Source organism: Macaca mulatta, chromosome 10 (genome assembly GCF_049350105.2).
Source record: "Macaca mulatta isolate MMU2019108-1 chromosome 10, T2T-MMU8v2.0, whole genome shotgun sequence".
Taxonomy (NCBI): domain Eukaryota; kingdom Metazoa; phylum Chordata; class Mammalia; order Primates; family Cercopithecidae; genus Macaca; species Macaca mulatta.
The window spans coordinates 84,871,552-84,898,592 of NC_133415.1; the positions used below are offsets into that span (position 1 = coordinate 84,871,552).

A 27,041-nucleotide genomic window follows, 5' to 3' on the forward strand; every position below is an offset into this window, starting at 1 on the left:
GACCAAGTGAGAGAATCAGAGACATCAAATGGTTTGCTCAAGGCTACACGTCTAGAGATGGAAGGAGCACTAGAATCTGGGCCTTGTTACTCCTGATCTAGAATTGGCCCCCTGCCCCAGGACACAGTTGGTTCTCCAGACTTCAGTCACAGCAAAGTCCACCCTCATTTCAGAGTTCTTTTTATTCCATGTTCAAAAGGGTCCACTACCCACAGGGCAATATCTCCTTTTTAAAGTTATATGCTCCTTCTTTTATCTTTGGAACAAGGCAGAGTGAAACAAAAGCGATTTCCAAATTATACTTTAATCAGTGCCTGAGCAGCAGTTTGAAATCTTAATGATTAGGCTGTACTAATGATATTGACTATCTATATCTAGCATACCTAAGCACTTTACTTACATTTCATTCTCAAAATGACCCGCTGAGGTAAGTAATAGTATTATTCCGACTTGACAGATGAGGAAACTGAGACTCAAAGAGGTGACAGTCAAGTCACTTCTTTGTACAACATTACCCAGTTGGTAACGGCAGTGCCTGGTTTGAACTCTAGTCTGACTCCAACGATGGAACATTCAGTACTCTTTTTTTTTTTTTTTTTTTTTTTGAGAAGGAGTTTTGCTTTGTCACCCAGGCTGGAGTGCAGTAGTACGATCTCAGCTATCTGCAGCCTCTGTCTCACAGGTTCAAGCAATTCTCCTACCTCAGCCTCCCAAGTAACTAAGCCTCCCGAGTAGCTGGGATTACAGATGCCCGCTACCACACCTGGCTAATTTTTGTATTTTTAGTAAAGATGGGGTTTCACCATGTTGGCCAGGCTGGCTCAAACTCCTGACCTCAGATGATCTGCCCACCTCGGCCTCCCAAAATCCTGGGACTTCAGGCGTAAGTCACCACACCTGGCCCTTAGCGGTTAGCTATAGTCTCCATGACAATGAACCAATGAATAATTGAGTAGACAAAATGTTTGCCACCCCCAAAGACTTGTAAGGGGGTGTTTTAGAATACAATTTGTAATTGTATAAATGTTCTTTGATGCAAATATGGGTTAGATGGGAATTTTTTGAATTGAAAAGAATGACAATGCCAAATGTTGGCAAGGATGTGGAACAACTAGAAATCATAAATCACTGATGGGAATGCAACATGGCGTAACCACTTCAAAAACCAATTTAGGCCAGGCATAATGGCTCACACCTGTAATCCCAGCGCTTTGGGAGGCTGAGGCAGGCAGATGGCTTGAGCCCAGGAGTTCAAGACCAGCCTGGGCAACATGGTGAGACTGTATCTCTACAAAAAAAAAAAAAGAAAAAGAAAAAGCTGGGCATGGTGATGTTCCTGTAGTCCCAGCTACTCAGGAGGCTGAGGTGGGAGGATCCCTTGAACTCAGGAGACAGAGGTTAAAATGAGCCAAGATCATGCCATTGCACTCCAGCCTGGGTGACAGAGCAAGACCCTGTCTCAAAAAAAAAAGAAAAAGAAATTAGCAATTTATTGCAAGTTAGACATACACTTGCTATATGACCCAGCAATTCCAATCCTAAGTATTTACCCAAGAGAAATAAAAATATGCCTACACAAAAACTTGTACATGAATATTTATAACAGCTTTGTTTATATAGCCCCAAACTGAAAATGACCCAAATGTCTCTCAACAAATAAATGGATAAACAAATAGTGTTACTTCTATACTATGGAATACTACTCAGCAGTAAAAATGAACAAACTACTGGAACATGCAACAGCATGGAAAAATCTCTGAGTACAAGAAGACAAACACATAAGAAACATACTGTATGACTATATTCATGAGAAATTCTAGAAAAGACAAAGCTAATGTGTAATGGCAAAAAGCCAATCAGTGGTTAGGCTACCTAAGTGTGGGAGGAGTTGACTGCAGTAGGACATAAGGGAACTTTTTGGGGTGATAGAAATGTTCTATATCTTGATTGGGGTGGTGGTTACACAGGTATATATATTTGCTAAAACTCATCAAGCTGAATATTTATGATGGTAGATTTTATTCACGACAATAAAGTTGACAGAAGCTTTGGGAAAATGCACAAGGAATTCAATTGCAGCATTATCTTTAGGACAAAACATTTGGGAAACTGTCCATGAACAGGATCACGTGTCAGCTCTCTGGTTCTTTACTATCAGAATAGCAAACTTTTGGAAGGAAATGTAGCTGATGCTAATACGGACCCTCTACTGCCCCCTGGGCCTTTACTAAGAGCTGCGCTTCTCTTCCTGGAGACCCTCTGGTGGCTGAAGCATGCATCAGGGAGGCCAAAATGCTGGAGGGTCAGTACCCCTGAAGTACCCCTCATCCAGTGTCCAACAGGAGTTGGTGTGTAAGTGCCCCAGCTCCCTCACCTGACAGGTGGAGCAACTCTGAAGTGGGTATATCTCCAGAGATCCCCTGCAGAATTGAATTCCAGTTGCCCATAATGGTAACTGGCTTCATGATACTCTTTTTAACTGGCTTCCCTCCCTTCCCTGTCTCATCCACCTACTGCCCTACTATTGTCTTCTGCATCTCTTAAATAAACTATTTTCACTTGGATCCATGTCCAGGGTCTGCTTCTGGGGAACTCAAAGTAAGACCAATGGATAATACCAAGGGTTGGTAAAGATAAGGGGAAATGATGGGAGAAAGAGTGGGGCAGTGGTAATTCTGCAAACACCTGTCATTCTTGGCAAAGCAAGTCCTTACAAAATTCTAATGTAGGACGATAAAGGGGACGTGTATGAGGATGTCCACTGTGGCACTATTTACAGTAGTGGGAAATTGTGTGCAATCTAGGTGTCCATGACTAGGAGAATGGATAAATAAAATGTGAAGGATGTAAACAGTGACTATACGTATGGCCACTACCTTTGGAAACATGACTGGATATTAACAACAGTGATGGGGTGGTGGGAGGGAATGTACAAAAATTGATGAGTAACATTAAACATACATTCAGAACATTATCTGTTTTTATAAAAAGCATATACAGGCTGGGTGCAGTGGCTCACACTTGTAATCCCAGTACTTTGGGAGGCCAAGGCATGAGGTTCAGTTGAGTCCCAGAATTCAAGACTAGCCTGGGCAATATAGCAAGACCCCATCTCTATTTTTTTTTTTTTTAAGTTATCTATGCCATACCACACTGAACGCATCTGATCCTTGGAAGGATCCTGTCTGACCTTGGAAGCTAAGCAGGATCAAGCCTGGTTAGTACTTGGATGGGAGACCCCCTTAAAACAGCACTGTAGGCTAAAGAGAAGGAAAAAAGGCCCGTGCAGGCACATATACCAAAATCATAAGAGTAGGGTCATTGTCTTTCCCATTCATGGTTCTTCCACCCTTCCCCACCAGGGGACATTTTACAAATGTCTGGAGACATTTTGTTGTCACAACTGGGGAGGAGGACGCTATAGACAACTAGTGGGTAGAGCCCAGGAATCCTGTTAAACATCCTATCATTCACAGGACAGTCCCCCACAACAATTACGTGGCCCAAATGTCAATAGTGCCAAGTTAAGAACCCCTGCATCCCCCAGCCCCCAGGACAGCATTGCTGAATGAATTATGAATGAATAAATGAATGAATGAATGAAGAAATGAGTGAAGAAATGACGGTAGCCCCGATCAGCTGGTAGAACGGGAACAGAGAGACACAGTATGATTCTTGTACATTTTGGAGATTTTGGAGGTGTGTTACACAGAATTTAGGGTGATAGCCCCTGTGTTTTCAGGAGAGGGTGTGTTCTGCCCTTGCCTGGAGCTGGGCACAATCCCATCCACTGGGGGGGGGGGTCACCCTCCAGCCTGACTCCTCACCTCTCCAGACCACCTCCCCCAGTCTGGGAGTCCTCTGAGCTGCCCGGAAGCCAGGGTGGTTCCTTCGGGCGGGGAACTTTGCATGGCCAGGGTAGTTCCTTTGGTCAGGGAACTTTGCATGGCCACGGTGGTTCCTTCGAGAGAGGAACTTTGCGTGGCGTCTGAATGGAGCAGGCCTGCGGAAGGGAAACCGCTGACCACAGACGGGCCTGGAAGTCTCGGGCCGCGGCGCTGTGGGGGCCGGGCCAGAAGGGAGGGGTCGGAGTGGTGGGGGAAAGGGATCACGATGCTTCCGGGGTAGGGTAAGGCCTTTCCAGGGTGGGGTTGGAATCTTTGAAGACTGTAGCAGGAATCCTTTAATAGGTGGGGTTAGGATCTCTGAAGGGCAGGGTTGGAGTCTTTGGACCGGCGGGATAGACCCCTGGGGATTAAAACTCTTAGGCGGCGGCAGGTTGGGATCGCGCAGGAGCAAGAGCGGTATTGGAACCCTGGGGTTAGTGTTCTAAATCTTTAAGGCAGGGTTAGAATCCACTGAAGTGAGAGTTCGGATCTTTCCATTGGGCAGATTAGAATCTTTGGGGGCAAGTTTAGTTTAAAAATCCTTTGGCGGGGCGGAGTTAGGATCTTGGGAGCATGGGAGCGGGTGCTGGGGTTCTTAGACGGGAGGGTTCGAATCCCCAGGGGTGGCATTTGGGATCCTTCGGAGACTGCGGTAGGACGCTGGGCGGTGGGATGGGGAGGTGTTAGGGAGAGTAGAGCGGAAGGAATGGAGGTTAACATCCTTGGTGGACGTGTTAGAAGCCTCCGATGGATGATGCTAATTTTTTTTGTTTTTTCTCTTGGTGGCGGGTTTGGGATCCTGCTTGCAGGAGACGGAGGTTATGACCCTTGGGGAGCAGGTTAGGAACCTGGGGTGGCTTCTGAGTCTTCGGGGCGGCGTTAGGACACTTGGGGCGGAGTTAGCATCGCTCAGGGCGCGGCTAAAGCGCCCAGATGGCCTGCGGGCACCACCGCGTCCCTGGTCCCAGTCCGGGAGCACGTCGGAGGCTTAGAGGCGAGTGGGAAGGGACCCAGACAGTGCAGGGCGAGACACGCCCGCGGCACCAAAGCCCCTGCGAGCGCTGCCCCCGCCTCTAGTTCTAGAAAGTCAGTTTCCCAGCACTGGCACCCCGGAACCTCGGGGGCTGCCGAGCTGGGGGGGCGCTCGAGCTGCGAGGATCCGGGCTGCCCGCGAGACCAGGAGCGGGCGCCCAGGTGAGTGCCGCGCACAGGGGACCGGGAATATCCGGCCCGCGAGGGGTCCCAGGCGGCGGAGGGAGTCTAGGGGAGTGGGGAGGGCTGGTTACGGGTGCTGCTGAGGGCAGCGAGGAGAGACGGGAACGTCGGGGGAGCCGCGGGTAGCCTGTGATGAGGGGTCGACAGCCAGGGGAGGGTGCCCAGGAGAGGGGCGGCACTGCTGCGGACTGCTGGATGCCAGGGGGAGGGGAGGGGAGGCCCGTGCAGTGACTTTATCCACCGCTTCTCTGGGCTGTCCAGGTTCCCCTTCTGCGGCGGGGTGGGGGGGATTTTTTTTAATTAAAAAAAAAAAAGAAGAAGAAGGAAGGGATGGGGCTTCACAGAGCCTGGGGGGGAAGGCCCTTACGGTTCCCGGTGGGGGCCGGGTCACGCCGGGTTGGCAGCCGGCTTGGGGAAGGGGGCAGTTGGGCGGAGGCCTGACGTGTGAGCCACACCCAGGCCGGCTGCAGCTGGTCGGCTCTCTGCCCCTCCTCCCACAGTAGGTCTAGGTCAAACCCCTAAACCTCCTGGCCCAAGACTGCCATGCCCTGACACTTTCCTCCTTGTTGGACGAATTCTCCCTCTCAGGATTCGTTTCCTCATCTGTAAGCCGGAGCTATGAAGTCTTTCTTGCAAGGATGCAGGAAATTGTGAGAGGTGGTGCCTGTGAGAGACAGTTAGGCTAGTGGGTAGGGGAGGGGGCTTCTAGAGGCAAACTGCCTGTTGGGCCTGGGGTAGAGGATTTGGCCTTTCTTTGCTTCTGTTTTCACAACTGTAGGATGGGGAGAGTAATAGTACCTCCTTCACAGGGTTGTTTAGAGGATTAATTGGATACTGAAGGAGCCGGGTAGGGTGACTCACTCCTGTAATCTCAGCTTTTTGGGAGGCTGAGGCAGGTGGATCTCTTGAGGTCAAGAGTTTGAGACCAGCCTGGCTAACATGGTGAAACCTCGTCTGTACTAAAAGTACAAAACTTAGCCAGGCGTGGTGGCACATGCCTGTAATTCCAGCTACTCTGGAGGCTGAGGCACGAGAATCACTTGAACCTGGGAGGTGGAGGTTGCTGTGAGCTGAGATCGCGCGGCTGCACTCCAGCCTGGGCGACAGAGAAAGACTCTGTCTCAAAAAAAGAAAAAGAAAAAAAGAAAGAGAGAGAGAGAGAGAGAGAGAGAGAGAGAGAAAGAAAGAAAGAAAGAAAGAAAGAAAGAAAGAAAGAAAGAAAGAAAGAAAGAAAGAAAGAAAGAAAAGGCAAGGTACTGAAGGAAAGCTCTGAGAGTACTGTCTGACAGTACACAGGTTTAATGTATCTTAACATTGCCCTAGCTAGACACATGGCCCCGCGTTCTCAGACTTCAGCCTACATCAGCATCACCTGGACTGCTTGTGAAAACACAGATTGCTGGGCCGAATACTAGAGTTTCTGATTCAGTAACTCTGTGCAGGACACTAAGAACTTCCATCCCTGGTGATGCTGCTGCTGCTGATCCAAGGATGGCACTTTGAAAACCACTGGGGTAGCCTATGCCTGGCACAGAAAAAGGCCTCAATACATATCAGTTGCCTTATCCCATGGTTTTTTCTTTATGGTCCTTTTTTTTTAGGGGAGGGGGTGACAGGTTGAAATACAGAAAAGTGGGCCGGGCGCGGTGGCTCACGCCTGTAATCCCAGCACTTTGGGAGGCCGAGGCGGGCGGATCACAAGGTCAGGAGATCGAGACCACGGTGAAACCCCGTCTCTACTAAAAATACAAAAAATTAGCCGGGCGCGGTGGCGGGCGCCTGTAGTCCCAGCTACTCGGGAGGCTGAGGCAGGAGAATGGCGTGAACCCGGGAGGCAGAGCTTGCAGTGAGCCGAGATCGCGCCACTGCACTCCAGCCTGGGCGACAGAGCGAGACTCCGTCTCAAAAAAAAAAAAAAAAGAAATACAGAAAAGTGAAGAGAATAATATATTAAATATCCCAAGAATCCACCATCCAGAATTAACAGATGATAGCATTTTGTTGTGTTTGCTTCAGATTTTAAAAAATTAATTTACTAAAAGTAACAGAAAAATTTGAAGTCTCCCCACCTTGTGTCACTCTCAGTCCTGTTTCTATCCCTCCCCAGGGGGCAACCGCTGTCGTGATTACAGTCCTTCCAGGCTGTGCCTTTAAAAATGGATTGTGTATAAGTGTATGCATAAACAGCACATATTATTGTTTTGTGTGCTTTAAAAATGCTATCTATGCGGTGGCTCATGCCTGTAATCTCAGCTGCTCGGGAGGCTGAAGCAGGAGAATGGCTTGAACCCGGGGAAGCGGAGGTTGCAGTGAGCCGAGATCGCGCCATTGCACTCCAGCCCGGGCAGCAAATGCGAAACTTCATCTCAAAAAAAAAAAAAAAAAGCTATCTAACTGTGAGACTTTTCTGCAATTCTGAGAAAGGGGATAGCAGAGGAGCATATTTGCCCCTTCTTATCATTAAGTTGTCAAAATCTATCCAGGATGAGAAATAGAAAACAGAGGCCTCATTCATTCCTTCCAGCTGCTGTGGAGTATCCCAGCAGGTGACCACTCTACAGTGTTTCCCATTCCCCTGTGGGTAAATACTCCAGTTGTTCCTAGGTGTACACTACAATGAACAATATTGCCAGGAGCATCCTGGATATGTAGCTTTCAGCCCATGTACAGGTGTTTCTTGAGGAAAACACCAAAAGGATGGATGGCTCCCCAGAGAGGGCACCTGTCACCCTCCCCTTTGTGCGACAGGAGTACTGAAGCCCGAAGGGTTACTCAGGGACTCTGGGGCAGAGAAGAGAAAAGAATATTGCTCTGCTGACCTCCCAGCTGTCCCTGGATCAATGGCCCTTCTTCCAGGCCTCATGTTCTCTGCTGTAAGGCGCTTCACTTGCCTGACTCACTGTGCCTGGCACTTAGTAAGTGTTCAAGAAAATGGAAGCATGAATCTTTTGATGGAACAATAACAATATTTTCATATATCTTTATGTAGTCTTTTCTATGCACTTTTAAATTAACACAATTAGTATAATGATACCCATAGATTATATTTATCTTATTTGCTTTGTATTACATTGTAGCATTTTCCAGGTCATTAAAATGTTCTTAAATTTTTAGTGGCTGCATAATATTCCACTGTTTGCCTGTATTAAAATTTGCTTAACGTTTCTAACAGAGCAATCTTTTTTTTTTTTTTGAAACGGAGTCTCACTCTGTTCCCCAGGCTGGAGTGCAGTGGCACGATCTTGGCTCACTACAAGCTCCACCTCCTGGGTTCATGCCATTCTCCTGCCTCAGCCTCCTGAGTAGCTGGGACTAAAGGCGTCCGCCACCACACCCGGCTAATTTTTTGTATTTTTAGTAGAGATGGGGTTTCACCATGGTAGCCAGGATAGTCTTGATCTCCTGACCTCATGATCCACCTGTCTCAGTCTCCCAAAGTGCTGGGATTACAGGTGTGAGCCACTGAGCCCGGCCAGCAATCTTTTATACAGTTTGAAATTTTTAGAAATATTTTAATTGAGGTGAAATTCACATAACTTTATAAAATTAACTATATGATTTTTAAGTGAACAATTCAGTGGCATTTGGTATATTCGCAACATTGTACAAGCACCTCTCAGTAGCTCCTAAACATTTCCATCACCCCTGAAAAAGGAAACTTCGTGCCCATTAAGCAATTACCCCCATTCCCCCATCCCCCTGGCGACCACCAATCTGCTTTTTGTCTCTACGGATTAATTTATTCAGTACATTTAATATAAATCGAAGCATACTATGTGACTTTCTGTGTCTAGCTTCTTTCACTTAACATAATGTTTTCCAAGATTCATCCACATCGTGGCAACTATTAGTACTTTATTCCTTTTGTGGCCAAATAATATTCCATTGTATGAATATTCCACAATTTATTGACCCATTTAACTGCAGATGGAAATTCGGGCTGTTTCCACATTTTGACTGTTGCGAATAACACTGCTATGAGCATGCATATGCATGCGCGTATTTGTTTGAGCACCTGTTTTCAATTCCCTTGGGTATATACCTAGAAGTAGAGTTACTGGTTCATATAAAAGTTCTATCTTTAACTTTTTGAGGAACTGCTATGCTGTTTTCCACCATTTTACATCCCCACCAGTAACATACACGGGTTTCAATTGGCTTCACATCCTTGCCAATGCCTACTATATTTATTATTATTATTATTATTATTATTATTACCATTCTAATGGGTACAGAAAGCATGAATCTTAAACTCATTCAAACCAGGCTGCCCTCTGGGGGTTCTTACCCCTAGGAAGTAAGGAGAAAGTTGTCTACACTCTAAGGACTAGCCAGGGCTTGGACTTTAAACTCTCCTAGAAAGTAAATTCTACAAGAGCACAAACATATTTGTCCTATAAACCACTGTATCTTCTAACGCCTGGCACCTGAAACATAGTAGGGCCTCAAAAAAACACTGAAGGGGCAAACGTAATGAATGTTGGACAACCTCCTCCCTGCCTTGCCTGAGATATTTCAGCTGCTCTCCCCCAACACCCCTCCACCCACAGTGATTATTTTTAATTAGTTGCTAACATTTAAATTCAGGAGAGCTCACATAATCTGGATTTCTGTCTCCTAAAAAATTAGAAGAGTTAGCAGCCCTGAAACTAGAACCCATGACTCCAGTTCTCCTCAGACAACCTCAGTGGAGCCGGGGACTGCCCTGGACTGTCCAGCTTGCACGGCCCTTGCCAGGCCCACTTACCTCATGCGCAGAACCCTCCAGGTCCCTACAGTCATTTGAGTTTTCAAACCCCACCCTTTGGGTCATGACAAGGCTTCCTTTTTTAAAGAAAAGGAACATGAAGGGCTGGGCGTGGTGGCTTACTCCTGTAATCCCAGCATTTTGGGAGGTCGAGACAGGCAGATCATCTGAGCTCAAGAGTTTGAGACCAGCGTGGGTAACATGGCAAAACCCTGTCTCTACAAAAAATACAAAAATTAGCTGGTTGTGGTGGCACATGGCTGTAGTCCCAGCTACTCAGGAGGCTGAGGTGGGAGGATCGCCTGAGCCCAGAAGTTGAAGGTTGCAGTGTTCTAAGATTGCAGATACTGCACTCCAGCCTGGGTGACAGAGCAAGACCCTGTTTCATAAAAAGAAAAGAAAAGAAAAGAAAAGGAATGTGAAGCCTAGAGAGGGTAAATGACTTTCCCAAAGTCACACAGCAAGTTAGTGGCACAATCTCTCTCAGCCTCTGTCTGTCTTTCTTACATCTTTTTTTTTTTTTTTTTTTTTAGTTTAGTTTTCTTTATCTATACAAGTCATCAAGCAATCAGCTTCTGCCTTTCTAAATACCCCAACCACATATTGGTCCCCACCCCATTTTTCCAGTTTCCTCCCCCACAGGACTGGGAGTTTGAATGTGCTTTCAGAGGAGTGGGTAATGATGCAGAAGCAGCCTGTGCTTGAGTGTAAATGTGCCCTGGTCTTGGCCCTGGTTGTGGTCCCACAGCTCTGGATGGCACTGTGCTAGGACGTGCACTCCTGCCTCTCCCCTTGAGTCACCTCCCTGAGTTCCAGGCATCACCCTGAAATCCTTTGGCCCAGGAGATATAAGTGCAGCCAAGAGAACAGGAGTCCCTGCCTCATCTCTACCAGAGAAATGAAGAACAGTCAATACAGCACAGTAGACGACCCCGAGTCTGAGTGCCAGCTCTGCCAAAGACAGGTTGTGATGCACTGGGCAAATCTCTTCCCTTTCTGAGCCTCAGTTTCCACATCCAAAGAAAATGAAACTGAGGCCAGGCGCGGTGTAATCCCAGGACTTTGGGAGGACAAGGCAGGTGGATCACCTGAGGTCAGGAGTTCGAGACCAGCCTGACCAACATGGTGAAACCCCGTCTCTACTAAAAATGCAAAAATTAGCTGGGCATGGTGGTGAGTGCCTGTAATCTCAGCTACTCAGGAGGCTGAGGCAGGAGAATGACATGAACACGGGAGGCGGGGTTGTAGTGAGCCAAGATCATGCCATTGCACTCCAGCCCGGGCCAACAACAGCAAGACTCCGTCTCAAAAAAAAAAAAAAAAAAGAGGAACTGAGAAGGATACTACTCATGATTCCTGCAACATGATTCCTTTTATGTCAAAACACACAGACACACACACACACACACACATACACACACACCCACACCCACTAGTCCATCATAGCATATATGTCTTAGTTTAAGTTTCTCCAGGAGGAGACCCTAGGCAAGGTTTCAAATGCAAATAGTTTGTTTGAGAGCTGATTCCAGAGACCCTTCTAGGGGAGTAAGGAAGTAAGGCAGGGAACGGAAGGCGGTCAGTAAAGGTGTCTTCTCAGTCCAGTTACCACTGCAGGCACCTGGAGCTCACTCCCACTGAGGAGCTGTGGGAGCCAGGGTAGAACAGGCTCGAGAGGCGAGGGAACCAGGGTATTTGTCCACCCACTCCCGTCTTCAGTTGCAAACTACTCCTGGCGGTGTGATAATTCTCTAGCACTTTCGGCTTGCCAAGCTCACAGGCAGAGCAGGCACCCAGTAGCCACAGAGAAACCTCTGAAGGTGCCGGCAGCTGGAAGTCCAGCCAGAATGTGCGGAAATGGTAAAGGGCGGAGTGATAGAGGCAGAGCACTGACAGCCTCTGCTTCAACATACATGTTTGTAAATGCAGAGGCAGAGGCCGAGGTCAAATGCTGGCAGAGGCTAGCTGGGTCGGGGAAGAGGTGGCCATGGAGGGCTTAGAGAATTAGTAATCCAAGAGTGTCCTAAATGTATCTGTAATGTTTTAATCTTCCTTCCCTTCTTGCTTTTCCTTCCTTCCTTCCTTCCTTCCTTCCTTCCTTCCTTCCCTCCTTTCTTTTTCTTTCTTTCTTTCTTTCTTTCTTTCTTTCTTTCTTTCTTTCTTTCTTTCTTTCTTTCTTTCTTTCCTCCTTTCTTTCTCTCTTTCTTTCTTTCTTTTCTCTTTCTTTCTTTACCTTCCTTCCTTCACCCTTCTCCTCCTTCTCCTCCTCCTCCTCTTCCTCCTCCTCCTTTTTCTTCTTCTTTCTCTCTTCTTTCCCTTCCTTCCTCATCCTCCTCCTTCTTCTTCTTTTCTTTGCTTCTATTTTCTTTCTTTCTTTCTCTCTTTCTTTCTTTCTTTCCTTCTTTCTTTCTTTCTTCCTTTTCTTCTCTCTCTTTCTTTTTCTTTTTGAGACAGGGTCTCACCCTGTCTCCCAGGCTGGAGTGCAGTGACGCTATCATGGCTCATGCAGACTCAACCTCCTGTGCTCAAGCGATCCTCCCACCTCAGCCTCCTGAATACCTGGGATCACAGGCACATGCCATCACACCCAGCTAATTAAAAAAAATCTTGTAGAGATGGGGTCTTGCCATGTTGCCCAGGCTGGTTTTAAATTCCTCGGCTCAAATGATCCTCCTGTCTTGACCTCTCAGAGTGCTGGTATTACAGATGTGAGCCACCATGCTTGGCCTGTAATGGTTTAATTTTTTTTTTTTTTTTTTTTTTGAGACGGAGTGTCGCACTGTCACCCAGACTGGAGTGCAGTGACACGATCTCCGCTCACTACAAGCTCCGCCTCCCGGGTTCACGCCATTCTCCTGCCTCAGCCTCCTGTGTAGCTGGGACTACAGGCGCCTGCCAACATGCCCGGCTAATTTTTTGTATTTTTAGTAGAGATGGAGTCTCACCTTGTTAGCCAGGATGGTCTCGATCTCCTGACCTCGTGATCCGCCCACCTCGGCCTCCCAAAGTGCTGGGATTACAGGCGTGAGCCCCTGCACCTGGCCAGTGGTTTAATTTTTAACAAGAAGGATGCACTAATGTTTTACTAGGTGGTAAAAGGTCATTTTAAAAACAAAATACATACCCTTCAAAAATGACAGAAACTGAGACCTGGAGCTTTGTCAATTATTAAAAAAAAAAAAAAGTAAAAGGGTCAGCACATGTGTTACTGTGGCTTTGAGGATTCCATTTGTGGAGGACAGGTTTGGGGGCAGCTGACCTCTCAGTACCACAGCAGGTTAAAGTGAAAAGTGACCCTGGTGGTGAACTGGCCACTGTGTCCTCTCTGGAAGAGGAAACTTCCACTGAGTAGCAGCCAAGGAAAGACTGCTTCTCTCCCAGCAGAAGCGAGCAAATGTGCATCACCCTTCTCAGTTTAAACATATATTTATAGCTATTGGTTTTCTTTTTGTTTGTTTGTTTTTGTTTTGAGATAGGGTTTCACTCTGTTGCACAGTCTGGAGTGCAGTGGCACAATCTTGGCTCACTGCAACCTCCGCCTCTCGAGTTCAAGCAATTCTCCTGCCTCAGGCTCCCAAGTAGCTGGGATTACAGGCGCCCACTACCACACACAGCTAATTTTTGTATTTTTGCTGGAGACAGGGTTTCACCATGTTGGCCAGACAGTCTCGAACTCCTGACCTCAGGCGATCCACCCGCCTTAGCTTCCCAAAGTGCTGGGATTACAGGCATGAGCCATTGCACCTGGCCTATTTATAGCTATTATTTAGACAGGAAATCTGGGGGCATCCAGCAGGCTAAAGGGGACTTCATTCAATAAGAATTTATTGAGCACATGCTGTGTTCCAGTTTTGCATACTGGGGATATAGCGGTGAACACAACAAAGTCCTTACTGTCATATCTCACATCCTAATGGTCAGATGGATAATAAACAAATCAACAGGTAATACATTAGGTGTGTTAGTCCAGGTCCTTTTTTATTTTTTATTTTCTTTTTATTTTATTTATTTTTTTATACTTAACTTCAGCATACCCTGAGATGGTTCAAGTCCTTTGAGAAGCAGACTCCCATAGCATTAAATGTGCAAGACATTTATTGGAGGAAATGGCTATGATAGAAAATGGGAAGAAACCAGGAGAAGACAGGAGAGCCATCAGATATTGAGGCACCTCTGGCCATGAATGAAAAAGAAAAGGAAGGAAAAAAGGAAGGAAGAAGAAAGGAATAAAAGGAGGACGTGTCTTGGACTGCCGTGCCATTTTTTTTTTTCTGTTGTTGCTTTATTTTGTTTTTTTTTTTTTTTTTTGAGACAGAGTCTCACTGTCGCCCAGGCTGGAGTACACTGGCACAGTCTTGGCTCACTGCAACCTCCACCTCCCGAGTTCAAGCAATTCTCCTGCCTCAGCCTCCTGAGTAACTAGGATTACAGGCATGCACCACCATGCCTGGCTAATTTTTGTATTTTTAGTAAAAACAGGGTTTCACCATGTTGGCCAAGCTGGTCTTGAACTCCTGACCTTGTGATCCGCCCGCCTCGGCCTCCCAAAGTGCTGGGATTACAAGCGTGAGCCACCGTGCCCGGCTGCCATGCCATTCTAAGGAACGTTTGTCAAGGCTGTTAAGGAGCCTTTGGCCAAAGTCTCTTGGCAGAGGTCCCCCAGAAATGGGCAGGCTTCAGTCTCCCTGCCACACTCAGTCATTGGCTGGGAGCAGCCCTTGACAGCAGTGACGCAGCCCATGAGAGCAACTCTGAAGCACAGCAGCTGAGCTGCTGATCAATTTCTCCAATCGTACTCCTGCAGTTGGATATCTGAGAGGTGCATCCTCATGACCACCATGTTTAAGAGGTGGTTAGGGGTATGAAGACTATAGCTGGGAACAGGCTAGACAGTGATGGCACGCGCCACCATGCCCGGCTAATTTTTGTATTTTTAGTAGAGTGGGGTTTCACCATGTTGGTCAGGCTGGTCTCCAACTCCCGACCTCAGGTGATCTGCCCGCCTCAGCCTCCCCAAGTGTTGGGATTACAGCTGTGAGCCACAGTGCTCAGGATGACTTACATTTTAAAAGGCTCACTTATTTGTAAAAGGCAGAATAAGGATTCAAACCCAGCTCCATCTGACTTCAAATCTCATGCTCTATTTTCAAACTGCCCTGCCTCCTGCCTACCTTGGAGATAAAATCATTCCAAGGAGGTTCACAGTTGCTCTGGAATTCTGAAATTGACCAAGGGATCCAAAAGTAACATTGAACATGCTATGAGTTTCATATGTGGTTGAACAAGTGGTTGAAACACATGCATCTCAGAGCCAACCCTATGGCTGAGCCAGGCAAATGACCAAAGGCCCTGAGTTCTCCTTCAGTATGTTGCTCTGTCGCTTGCCATCATGTGAGCCAGGGCCCACACAGCTTCTTGGGGCTGTTACTCCACTTGTCCAATGAAAATGCTGATCTCCCAAGTTTCTTCCTGCTTGCAAAATCAAAGTTTTGAGCTCTGTGAGAAAGAAGCTGAGGCTCAGTAAAGGGAAGAGGTGAGAAGTCAGGAGTGACCCCTAACTGTTTATTAGGGACAATAGTCACTCAGGGATAAAGACAGTTCATTCAGAAGACAGTCAGGGAACCTGAGGAGAGGGAGCTGCTAGACTCTGCACCCCTAAGGCACTGCTCAGGAAGTTGACTCCTGTTGGGGAAATACTTTCTTCCCACCCCCATGGCTGAGCTGTTCTGAGAAGAGAAAGTTCCTGTAACTGAACAGCCTTAAGCCCTGGGCCCCCAGCGGTCTACCTTCTTGAGAGTGCTGTTTGGGTTCCTCATTCTCACCTTCCCCTTCATTGCCCACACCCTCTAGGGCTGACCTCAGTGGATGATGAGAGGCAGGAGAGCTGAGTGCCAGTTGGACCTGCCACTGACTAGCCAGGGGACCCACTATCCCATGGGCTTCCATTTCCCTATCTGAAAAATAACTTCATAATTCTGCTCTGTTGACTTTAGCCAAGTATGATGAGGCCCATAGAGAGTGGAACATAATACATTCATTCCACAAATGTGTATGGAGGGCCTATTAGATACCAGGTGCTTCTTTTTTTGAGACAGTCTTGCTCTGTAGCGCAGGCTGAAGTGCAGTGGCATGACTACAGTTCATTGCAGCCTCAACCTCCCAGGCTCAAGTGATCCTCCCACCTCAGCCTCCCAAGTAGCTGGGACTACAGGCACATGCTGCCATGCCCAGCTAATTTTTTTTTTTTTTTTGGCAGACACGGGGTCTTGCTATGTTGTCAGGACTGGCCTCGTGCTCCTGGGCTCAAAGCAATTCTCCCACCTCAGCTTCCCAAAGTGCTGGGATTACAGGCATGAGCGCCTGCACCCAGCCTCTATAACCAGAGGCCCTTTTAAGGCATGGCTGCAGTGCCATCAGCTTAATGAGGTCCGTATTCCTCCCATCCTCACCTACTCTAATAGGTTAGTACCATCTTACCTTCTCTTCTACCAAAACCTGGTATCAGGGAGGTCTTTGCCATCAGTCATTTACACTTAAGTGTGAATCACAGTCCCTTATAAGAAATCCCTCTGCACTCTTTGGGCAAGACTCTTTGATGTTTAAGGGGGAATAAATCCAACTCAAAACTGGCTCAAGCAGAAGGAGGTTACTGGAAAATCCCTGAGATATCAGCTTCAGGCAAGGCTTTCTTGACTTTGCCATGCTGCTGCAGGCCTTTTTTTCCAGCTAGAAACCAAAGGCTGGCTCTTGTTGGCCAGAATTGAATCACATGCCCATCTCTGCTTCTTTCTTTCTTCCTTCCTTCCTTCCTTTCTTTCTTTCTTTCTTTCTTTCTTTCTTTCTTTCTTTCTTTCTTTCTTTCTTTCTTTCTTTCTTTCTTTCTTTCTCTTTCTTTCTTTCTTTCTTTCTTTCTCTCTCTCTTTCTTTCTTTCTCTCCTTCCTTCCTTCTTTTTTTTTTTTTTGAGATAGAGTCTCGCTCTGTCACCCAGGCTGGAGTGCAATGGCGCGATCTCGGCTCACTGAATCCTCCACCCCCCAGGTTCAAACGATTCTCCTGTCTCAGCCTCCCAAGTAGCTGGGATTACAGGTGCCTGCCACCATGCCTGGCTAATTTTTTGTATTTTTAACAGAGATGGGGATTTCACCATGTTGACCAGGCTGGTCTTGAACTCCTGACCTCTGATGACCCACCTGCCTCTGCCTCCCAAAATGCTGGGATTACAGGCAGGAGCCACTGTGCCCAGACACCCATCTCTGCTTCTATTACTGCAACTCTCATTGGCTAGATTTGGTCACAGACCCACCTGTACAGCCAGGCATTGGAGTCAACTCTATCCCAAGCTGTAAACTGAGACTAGGGGAGGAGTAATTCCCAAAGGAAAATTGGACAACTGTTGTTAGAAGAAGGGGGAATGGATTCTATGCAGGAAAGAACTGCAGCTGCTTCTTTCAGAGAACTTCTCATCCAACATCTCGTTTCACATTTAGAGAAACTGAGGCTCAGAGACAAGTTGAGACTTGCCTACGGTCACACAATGAGCTTATGGCAGAGATGGGACCACAATCCAGGGCTTCACACCCCCAGCCCTTGCAGGCTTCTGCTTAAGCATAGAAGCTCCCAGAAAACCATCTCCAGCCCACTGCATGGATGCTCAGGCAGGCCCTGGCCTCTCCGCCTTGAGCTTGACTCCGAGAGCACAGGCCGAGTCTCTGAGGCCTCCACAGCCAGCATGGTGACCGTGGGAAGCAGCCAGGCACAAGCAAGCTGACCCCTCTCATTTCCCTCAGCGGAGGCTGAGGTGATGAGGAGCAGGTTTCAGGTCCCCAGTGTCAGCAGTGGCCTGAGGAAGTGTCTTTACCAGGGATCAGCAGTTCTGAGTGGGTGTGCACCGAGGCGGGCTACTTCTGCTCCCAGAGCCTGCTTTTGAAACACATTAGATGAGAAATGCGTATGCAGAAGTTTTACACAGTCCTTCACATCCCTAGTCACATAGGACCTCAGGCCAAGCCTGAGAAGCAAGGCCTCCTATTTAGCAGGAAAGAAAAATAAGGCTCAGAGAGGGCAAAGGACTTGCTCAAGGTCACATCCCTAGTCGGTGGCAGAACTGCGATCCAAACTCAAGTGTTCTGACTCCCAAGTTCAGCCTTCATTCTGCTACATTGGTGGATCTCAAATTTTAGTGTATATACTAATTTCCTGCAGAATTGTTAGAACTACAGATTCCAGGCCCTCACTCCCAGACACTGGTTCATTCAATCCAGAGTGTGATGCAAGAATATGCAAGAATCAGTGAAGACTTTTTGAGTTCAAATGGCAGAAACCCAACTCAAGTTGGCTTAAGCAAAACTGAGAATTTATTTGCCTGTGGACTGGAAAAATCCTGAGGTATATCGGCTTCAGGCACAGCTGGAGCCAGGTGCTCAATTTATCTTCAGGAATTACTTAATCTCCATACCTCAGCTCTGTTGTCCTCTCTGGTGGCTTCACTTTAAAGCAGCTTTTACCTTGATGATGTTGAGGTGGTTTCCAAGAACTGGAGGTTCCTACATCTCAACAATCCTTGTAGAACGAGGGTGCCTTTTCCCTAATTTTTCCAGCAAAATCCCAGAGCAGACTGCCTCAGTGAGGAGGACATCTATGCCTATAGCTGAACCAATATCTGTAGCCAGGGGGCCAGAGGATACGGGATTCTCTGATTGGCCAGGCCTGTGTCAAGTTGCCAATCTCTGAAGGCAAGGGTGGGATCCGCCCCACCAAACCTCATGCACTGAGTGGGAGAAGGCTGGTTCTCCAAAGGAAAATCCAGGTACTGTTGTCTGAAGAGGGACAGATGCTGAGGAGGCAGGAGCAAAAGAGGTTCTCTAGGCTTCTCGGCTAGAATGTTCACATGAATCGCCTGGGAACCTTGTTAAAATGCACATTCTGATTTGGGAAGTGGGGCCTGAGATTCTGCATTTCTTACAGCTCCCCTATGAGGTTGAGGCTGCTGGTTCTCAGGCTAGCCACACTCTGAGCACCATATTGCATTTCTAAACTCACTCAAGCCACTTTGTCACAAGGCACTCTGCAGCGAGGCCCTGGACTACATAAACCCCTTTCTTCCATCATTCTCTCCCCACTTTCACCCCATCGCCTGTTCCCAAACCCACCTGAATAATATCAGCGCCATCTGTTTGGGAACCACTCACCAACATACCATAAATTCTGCTGACAAATCACGGTTGAAGAAATTGTCCATTGTGCCCTCCAGTGACTTCTTTTTTTTTTTTTTTTTTCTGAGACAGAGTCTTGCTTTGTTGTACAGGCTGGAGTGCAGTGGCACGATCTTGGCTCACTGCAACCTCTGCCTCCCAGGTTCAAGTGATTCTCCTGACTCAGCCTCCCGAGTAGCTGGGATTACAGGTGTGTGCCACCACACCTGGCTAATTTTTTACATTTTTGTAGAGTCAGGGTTTCACTATATTGGCCAGGCTTGTCTCAAACCCCTGACCTCAAGTGATCTGCCCACATTGGCCTCCTAAAGTGCTGGGATTACAGGCATGAGCCACCGCACCCAGGCCCAGTGACCTTCTTATGAGGAGCCACAGAACAAATTATCTTGAATTTAGTACTCAAAAAATACTTGTTTCTGTCAACAGACAAATTGTTGTGCTTCCTGAGATCTTATGGTGATGTTGTACAAGTTTCCATTTTTATCTTGGCTACTAGGAAGCTCAGAGATAAATCTAGTACTCAATGGTAGTAGCAGTCCCATCCTGGGCTTCTAGTTCAATAATCTTTCCCTTCTATATGGTGTAGAGTAACGCTTTTTGAGACTTGCAGTGCTCTGTATATGGTTTAATATTATAAGCTCCCTCAAATCCTTTTTGGAAGTCAGTTCTTCTTTGGAATATTCTTGACTTTCCTCCAATCTTTATCTATTCAGATCCTCCCTGTTCTTCAAAACCCAACGCATTATCTTGCTGCTCAATTATTATTATAAACAGGTTGCTTTTTATACGAACTTACTAACATACACATAGGCACATACATTCATTTTACAAGAGTGGTTTGATGTTGTACATGTTTACAGTTTGCGTTTTTCACCCAATAAGTATTTTAGCAATCTTTGCATGGCCCCTCCTATCTTTAGCACTCCCTAGTAGCTTCTTTTTCTTTCATTCTTAAAATTGTGGTAAAATACATATAACAAATTTTCTGTCGTGATCATTTGCAAATGTACACTTCAGTGGTATTCAGTCCATTCAGAATGTTGTGCAACCCTCACCATCATCCATCTCCATAACTCATTTCATCTGAAACGCTACACCCGTTGAACACTAACTCCTCATTCCCCCTTTCCCCAACCCTTGGCAACCACCATTCTACTTTCTGTATCTCCTAATAGCTTCTTAGTATGTGGCTTCGGAATGTAATTGTGTGTCCAGTCTCCCCTTCTCAACTCGGTCGTAGGAACTATGTCCTGATGCTTTTCTTTTCTTTTTTTTGTTTTTTTGTTTTTGCCCCGTCTTATGGTGCTGACAGACGCTTTTACTTCCTACTACATAAAGCATGGCACGCCAGGCATGCAGCCATTCACTCACTGTGCATGACACTCCTACTGTGTGCCAGGAGGTACTGGGCTAAGCACTGAGGAATGCAGGCGTGAGCACCAGCCTTTCCTGTACTGCAGTGATGGGAGCATTCTGTCTCTGCATGTTTGGATACGGTAGCTCTGAGCCACAGACGGCTGTTGAGCACAGATGGAGTCATAGCTGAGATGTGCTCTAAGAGTAAAATCCACACTGAGATGTGAAGGCTTAGTACAAAAAAAAGAATGTAAAGTATCTCATTAATAATTTTTTATTTATTATATGTTAATAATTTTGATATATTGGGTAAAATAAATACATCTTGAAATTAATTCACTTTTTTTTTACTTTTAAAAACCTGACTGTAAAAAAATTTTTTTTAAATGAAAAATAGGCCGGGCGCGGTGGCTCACGCCTGAAATCTCAGTACTTTGGGAGACCGAAGCGGATGGATGACCTGAGGTCGGGAGTTCAAGACCAGCCTGACCAACATGGTGAAACCATGTCTCTACTAAAAAATACAAAAATTAGCCAGGCGTAGTGGCACATGCCTGTAATCCCAGCTACTCAGGAGGCTGAGACAGGAGAATCACTTGAACCCGGGAGGCAGAGGTTGTGGTGAGTGGAGATCGCACCACTGTACTCCAGCCTAGGTGACAAGAGCAAAACTCTGTCTCAAAAAATTAAATAAATAAATACAATTAAAAAAATAGAAACTAAAAATAAATTTAAAAGGGAAATAAAAATAAATGATTTTTTAAAAAGGAAAAAATAAAATAAAATTTTAATTTTTAAAAATCTGGCTGTAGAAAACTTCAACTTATATTTGTGGCTCGCATGACATTTCTGGGCCTAGTGACCATGAACATGGACATTTCTGATGCCCTGTCCATGCCAGGCAGTAGACATGGTTCTCTCATTTAGGGTAACAATCACATTTTACACAAATTTGACTCCTGCCAGTGTATCACTTTTAGAAAAATCACACTTTCAGCTGGGCATGGTGGCTCATATCCCAGCACTTTGGGAGGCCAAGGTAGCAGCATCACTTGAGGTCAGGAGTTCAAGACCAACCTGAGCAACATTGTGAGACCTGCCCCCTTCTCTGCCTCCTGTCTCTACAGAAAATACATTTTAAAAGATTGACCAGGCATGGTAGTTTGTAACTGTAGTCCCAGCTACTAGGCTGAGGTGGGAGGATCACTTGATCCTGGGAGGTCAAGGTTGCAGTAAGCACCACTGCACTCCACCCTGGGTGACAGAGCGAGACTGTCTCTGAGAAAACAAACCACGCTTTATAGTGAGAAAATGGAACTCATGGGAATTCCCTATTTTAAAAAGAGCGAACTTCTCCAGTGTTGCGGTATCTAGGCTTGTGAGTCAGAGGAATTGCAAATTGTACTTGCTTCATGCTCCGGGGCAGTGCCACGTCTGCCAGTAAACAGAAACGGTGGTGGTTAATGTTTCTGCAGCGCTTATTGCATGCTGGGCACTTTGACACTCATCAACTTGCTCAATGCTCACCACCACCCTGTGAGGTAGAACCCTCGCCACCCTTTCTCAGAGACAGCCTTGGATTGTGAATGAACACAGGTCTTCCAAGACCCCTCCCTCGGGACCCTGTGACCATCTTGAATATGTACATTGATCACGTAAGTGAAGCATACGAGGTGCTCAACACGTGTGGATTGGGAATCGCAATGCTCGCAGCTGCAGATCGGTGGGTGCCCAGAGGGGCAGAGTGAGCTATCCTACCTGACACAGTGCTGCTCTTCCCAGAACATCTTTATGCTGACCAAAACATAGGAAATGTGAGATCCTTTTATGTCATACACGCCACACAAGGTGCATGTTTAATTTCCCAGAACTGTCATGGACATTTATCTCAAAGAGAGGTGCCGGTTTCAGTTTTAAATGCATGCAAGTACATTATAAATCTGTGATTAATTGATTAATTGTGATAATTTTTCTTTTTTTTCTTTTTTTCTTTTTTTTTTTTTTTTTTTTTTTTTTTTTTTTTTTGAGACGGAGTCTTGCTCTGTCGCCCAGGCTGGAGTGCAGTGGCCGGATCTCAGCTCACTGCAAGCTCCGCCTCCCGGGTTCGGGCCATTCTCCTGTCTCAGCCTCCCAAGTAGCTGGGACTACAGGCGCCCGCCACCTCGCCCGGCTAGTTTTTTGTATTTTTTAGTAGAGACGGGGTTTCACCGTGTTAGCCAGGATGGTCTCGATCTCCTGACCTCGTGATCCGCCCGTCTCGGCCTCCCAAAGTGCTGGGATTACAGGCTTGAGCCACCGCGCCCGGCCGATAATTTTTCAGATTAATGATCCAGCACTCCAAGAGTCTGAATGTGTGTCTTACTTTATTTCCAAAAGACAAATGAAGCAAAACTGCTCAAGTCTTGAAGTGGCAAATCTTTCCCAGTTCCCACCAGAAGAGAGAAATCCTTGTAAATAAAAGGAATCTTTTTTCGTTTTTAAAAGTAACTCGTCTAAGCCTAAGAATTTGGGCGTTGTTTTTTTTTTTTTCTTAAGCCACAACACATGTTTATTTTAACAAGATAAGTGTAACTGCTTCTAACTGCTTTAGAAGAAAATGGCAATTGTGCAGAGATGAGAAAAGCAAGCACTTCTTATGTGGTTGTCACAGCCTGCCTTCTCAGCAAATGTGTGTGCACATTTTGAGAAAAGAAATGAAACGTTTCTTCCACTTTTACAATTATGTTTTTATTCTACTCGGAGTAAATGCGTTTTGTTTAAGCATCCTTAAATTAATTGAATACAGCAGCAAAGTCTGCAAGCTCTACCTCCAATATGTTCCCCAAACCTGTCCAATGCTTAACTCCTCTCTGCCCTCACCCTGCCCTGGGCCACCATCATCTCATACCTGAACATTTAGGCAGATTTCTCACAGGGTTCCCTGCCCTACTCCCTACTGTCCACGCCTCACTCAGCCACTGGTGGGATTATTTAAAGTGCAAATTGAATTCCATCATTCTCCTGTCAGAAACTTTCCATCATCCTTAGAATAAAATCCAAAGTCCTCACTGGCCCTCCAGGGTGTGGTGGCCTCGTCACAACCACCCTCTCCCCTGCCCATGCGCTTCAGCCACACTCTCCTGCTTTCAGTGCCTCCAGCTTCTCTCCAAGCACGTGCCAGCCTCAGGGGCTTTGCGTTTGCTGTTCCCTCTGCCTGGAACACTTTTCCCTCAGAGTGTCCCCTGACTGGCTCCTTCGTGTCCTTTAGACCTCAGGTTCTGTATCCCCTCCTCTGAGAGGTCTTCCCCAAATGCCAAATGCCCTGCCTAAAAGGGCCAGACTTGTTGTTTCCCGTAGCACCCTCTCTTATTGTCCTCACACTTTTCACTAACTCAATTTGTCCTGTTATTTGTCCTGTTGTTTATTTGTTGGCCTGTTTATTGTCTCTGTCTCCCATTCGGCTACAGTTGAATTCCTGAGGGCATGAATTTGCTTCCCTTTTTCACAGTTTAGAAAAGTGCCCAGTAAATGTTGGCTGTGTAAATGGATGAATGAATTACCAAATAACTTAGAGAGAAACAGACAGAAAGAGAGGAGGAAGAGGAAGAGGAAGAAGAAGAAGGAGAAGAGAGAGAGGAGGAGGAGGGAGGAGGCGGGAAGGAGAGGAAGGGGAGGAGGAAGAAAGGAAGGAAGGAAGGAAGGAAGGAAGGAAGGAAGGAAGGAAGGAAGGAAAGAAGGAAGGAAGGAAGGAAGGAAGGGAGGGAGGGAGGGAGGGAGGGAGGGAGGGAAGGAGTTATAAGCCATTTACAAAATGATACCAGGAATACAGTGCCTTGACAAACTAGATTGTTTGAGCCATGTTATGTGACCTCATCTTGTTATTTAATATAAAAATGGCAATTTATCATCAGATAACACTGTAGTTTTTCTGTAGTGTTTGCTCTGAGCCTGACACTGCACTGAGTGTTTCCCCACCATAGGTCTTATTATTGTCCCCATTTTGCCAATGAAGACCCAAGAGGTGGGTAGGGGGCAGGAAAGTGGTCAGTGAGGTGCTGGTAGGGTGGAGGGGCCAAGGATCAGCTGAGGCTTTCTGACCTGAGAGCCGGCAGTGCCCACCACCTGCTCTTCCCCCCAACAGCTCAACCTGTTACATTTCTGTTATCCTCATGCCATCCTCTGAATAAACACCCATCACGCTGGTCCTTGGTACCCATGACAATGACAGCTTGTCAGCCCTAGGCCAGTGCTATGGCACGTGGACATGGGGAAGCCCAGAGGTGGCAAGGATGGAGTGGGTTCTGTGTGGGGATGATGAGGGTGCTTGGAGCTAGAAGGGGAGTTAAGACTGGGAAGGCCAGTGGGAGCCAGTCCGGGGGTAGGAGACCTGGAATGCCAGCATCAGAAGACTTCCCCGCATGAGGCTCTTGGTAACCAGGGCTCACTTCTCTTCTGTCTGCTGCAGGATGGGGTGCATGAAGTCCAAGTTCCTCCAGGCCGGAGGCAATACATTCTCAAAAACTGAAACCAGCGCCAACCCACACTGCCCTGTGTATGTGCCGGATCCCACATCCACCATCAAGCCGGTGAGTAGGGGAGGTCCCAGTTTCCCTGTGGGCTGCCGGATGCTGCCCCAACATTGCCCTAACAGCCTCCTGTCTTCCCAAGGCTGGGCAGGGTGAGCTTGGAGTGAAAGGGAGCTGACTGGCCACCAACAGTGACCCGACTCGACTCTCCGGGATGCAGTGCCAGCATGCATAGGGACAAGGAAGTCACCTCTCTTTTCCTGAAGCCCAGGTTTGACCCGTCAGCCTGGGCTCCACCAAACAGGTTGAGTGAGCATCTCAGGCCTTGGGCCTGGGCAGAAGCAAAAGCAGTGCTGAGAATGATGAGTGACCCGTCATGATAGCAGCTGAAGTGACCATGTAATGGTAGTATCAGCAGCACTGCAAAAATACAGTAACAATTGTCATAGTAATAGTACCAACCATAATTGCACGAGTATAAGACCAAGAGTAGCAGCAGGAACAACAGCAAGAGTTGTAAAAAGAGAAGCAGTCATGCTAGGAGAGGTATTTACCAACTTCTTTTATGTTTATGCAGAGCTGACTATGAACCAAGCACTGTTCTAAGCCTTTACGGTTATTAGCACCCTAATCCTCACAATAATCCTACTGTGTGACACACAAATACATTCTTCTCAAAAATGAAACCACAGACCAGGCACAGTGGCTCACACCTGTACTCCCAGCATTTTGGGAGGCTGAGGCGGGAGGACTGCTTGAGCTCAGGAGTTCGAGACTGCATGAGTTATGATCACACTACTGCACTCCAGCCTGCGCAATACAGGGAGACCCTGTCTCTTTAAAAAAAAAAAAAAAAGAAGAAGTTGCTTAGAACACCACAGTTTAGGTGTCATTTCCCCTTTGCACGGACATTTAGATTGTTTCACATACATAATGGAGCCTTTATTTATGGACTATAAATCATTGGTGGGGCTATGATTTCTTCAAATGTAGTCAGAAAACACCGATCCGGACCAACCCCCTCACTGTGTTTTGAGGGGAGGGGTCAAGCAGCATCCCCCAGTGTGTCCAAGACGGAAGGCCAAGGCCACAACTCAAGAAACCTGGATTCTGGCTGGGCATGGTGGCTCTCCCAGCACTTTGGGAGGCCGAGGTGGGCAGATCACCTGAGGTCAGGAGTTCGAGACCAGCCTGGCCAACATGGTGAAACCCTGTTTCTACTAAAAATACAAAAAATTAGCTGGGCATGGTGGCGTGCGCCTGTAATTCCAGCTACTCGGGAGGCTGAGGCAGGAGAATCACTTGAACCCGGGAGGTAGAGGTTTCAGTGAGCTGAGATCACTCCACTGCACTCCAGCCTGGGTGACAGAGTGAGACTCCATCTCAAACAACAACAAAAACAAAAAACAAAAAACCTGGATCATTTTGTTTGCTGGCTCTGCCCCTAATGTGCTGTGTGGTGCCAGGCATGTCCCCTGCCCTATGTGGGCCTCCTCCCATGACATACAGGGCTAGGGTAAGATGCTCTTGGGTATCCTCAACACAGACCTTCCGTGGGTCCCCACACATTGGTCAGATTCATACCCTTCTCCCATTTCTTCCTTACAGGGGCCTAATAGCAACAACAGGAACACACCAGGAATTGGGGAGGGTAAGTATCTCCGAGCAGATGCAGTGGAGTCACGTGTCCTGCAGAGGATTCCACTAGGCTCACTCAGCTTGAGGCAAAAATCCCAAACAGTCAAACCCTCGTTGAGAATCCCCGAAATTTCCTCTGAAGTACTTTGCACAGGCTATTGTGTTTCTAGAACGCTGTTTAGTAACATGAACAAAACATATTTAGCTTTAAACTTGAGAATCACACCCAGCATGGTGAGATGCCTACTTATACTAGGAGCCATATATTGATGGGTGCGGAGCTGTGCCAGGTGCCAGGCGAGGGTCACCCAGGGCTGTGGATGCACTTAGACGAAACCTCACCCTCCGTGTGTCTCCCTTTCCAACAGGCTCTGAGGACATCATCGTGGTTGCCCTGTATGATTATGAGGCCATTCACCACGAAGACCTCAGCTTCCAGAAGGGGGACCAGATGGTCGTCCTAGAGGAGTGAGTCCCCAT

The 27,041-nt window shown here is 47.0% G+C and overlaps 1 protein-coding gene across 1 annotated transcript in view; it reads left to right on the forward strand.

Annotated features, from left to right (window-relative positions):
• Window positions 1–4,836: 4,836 nt before the first annotated feature.
• Window positions 4,837–27,041, forward strand: part of HCK (HCK proto-oncogene, Src family tyrosine kinase) — a 50,046-nt gene continuing 27,841 nt past the window's right edge. The window contains 4 exon segments of the mRNA NM_001435700.1: window positions 4,837–5,081; window positions 24,863–24,983; window positions 26,532–26,574; window positions 26,930–27,029. Of these exon segments, the coding sequence (NP_001422629.1) occupies window positions 5,020–5,081; window positions 24,863–24,983; window positions 26,532–26,574; window positions 26,930–27,029 (326 nt within the window). The 5' untranslated portion in view covers window positions 4,837–5,019.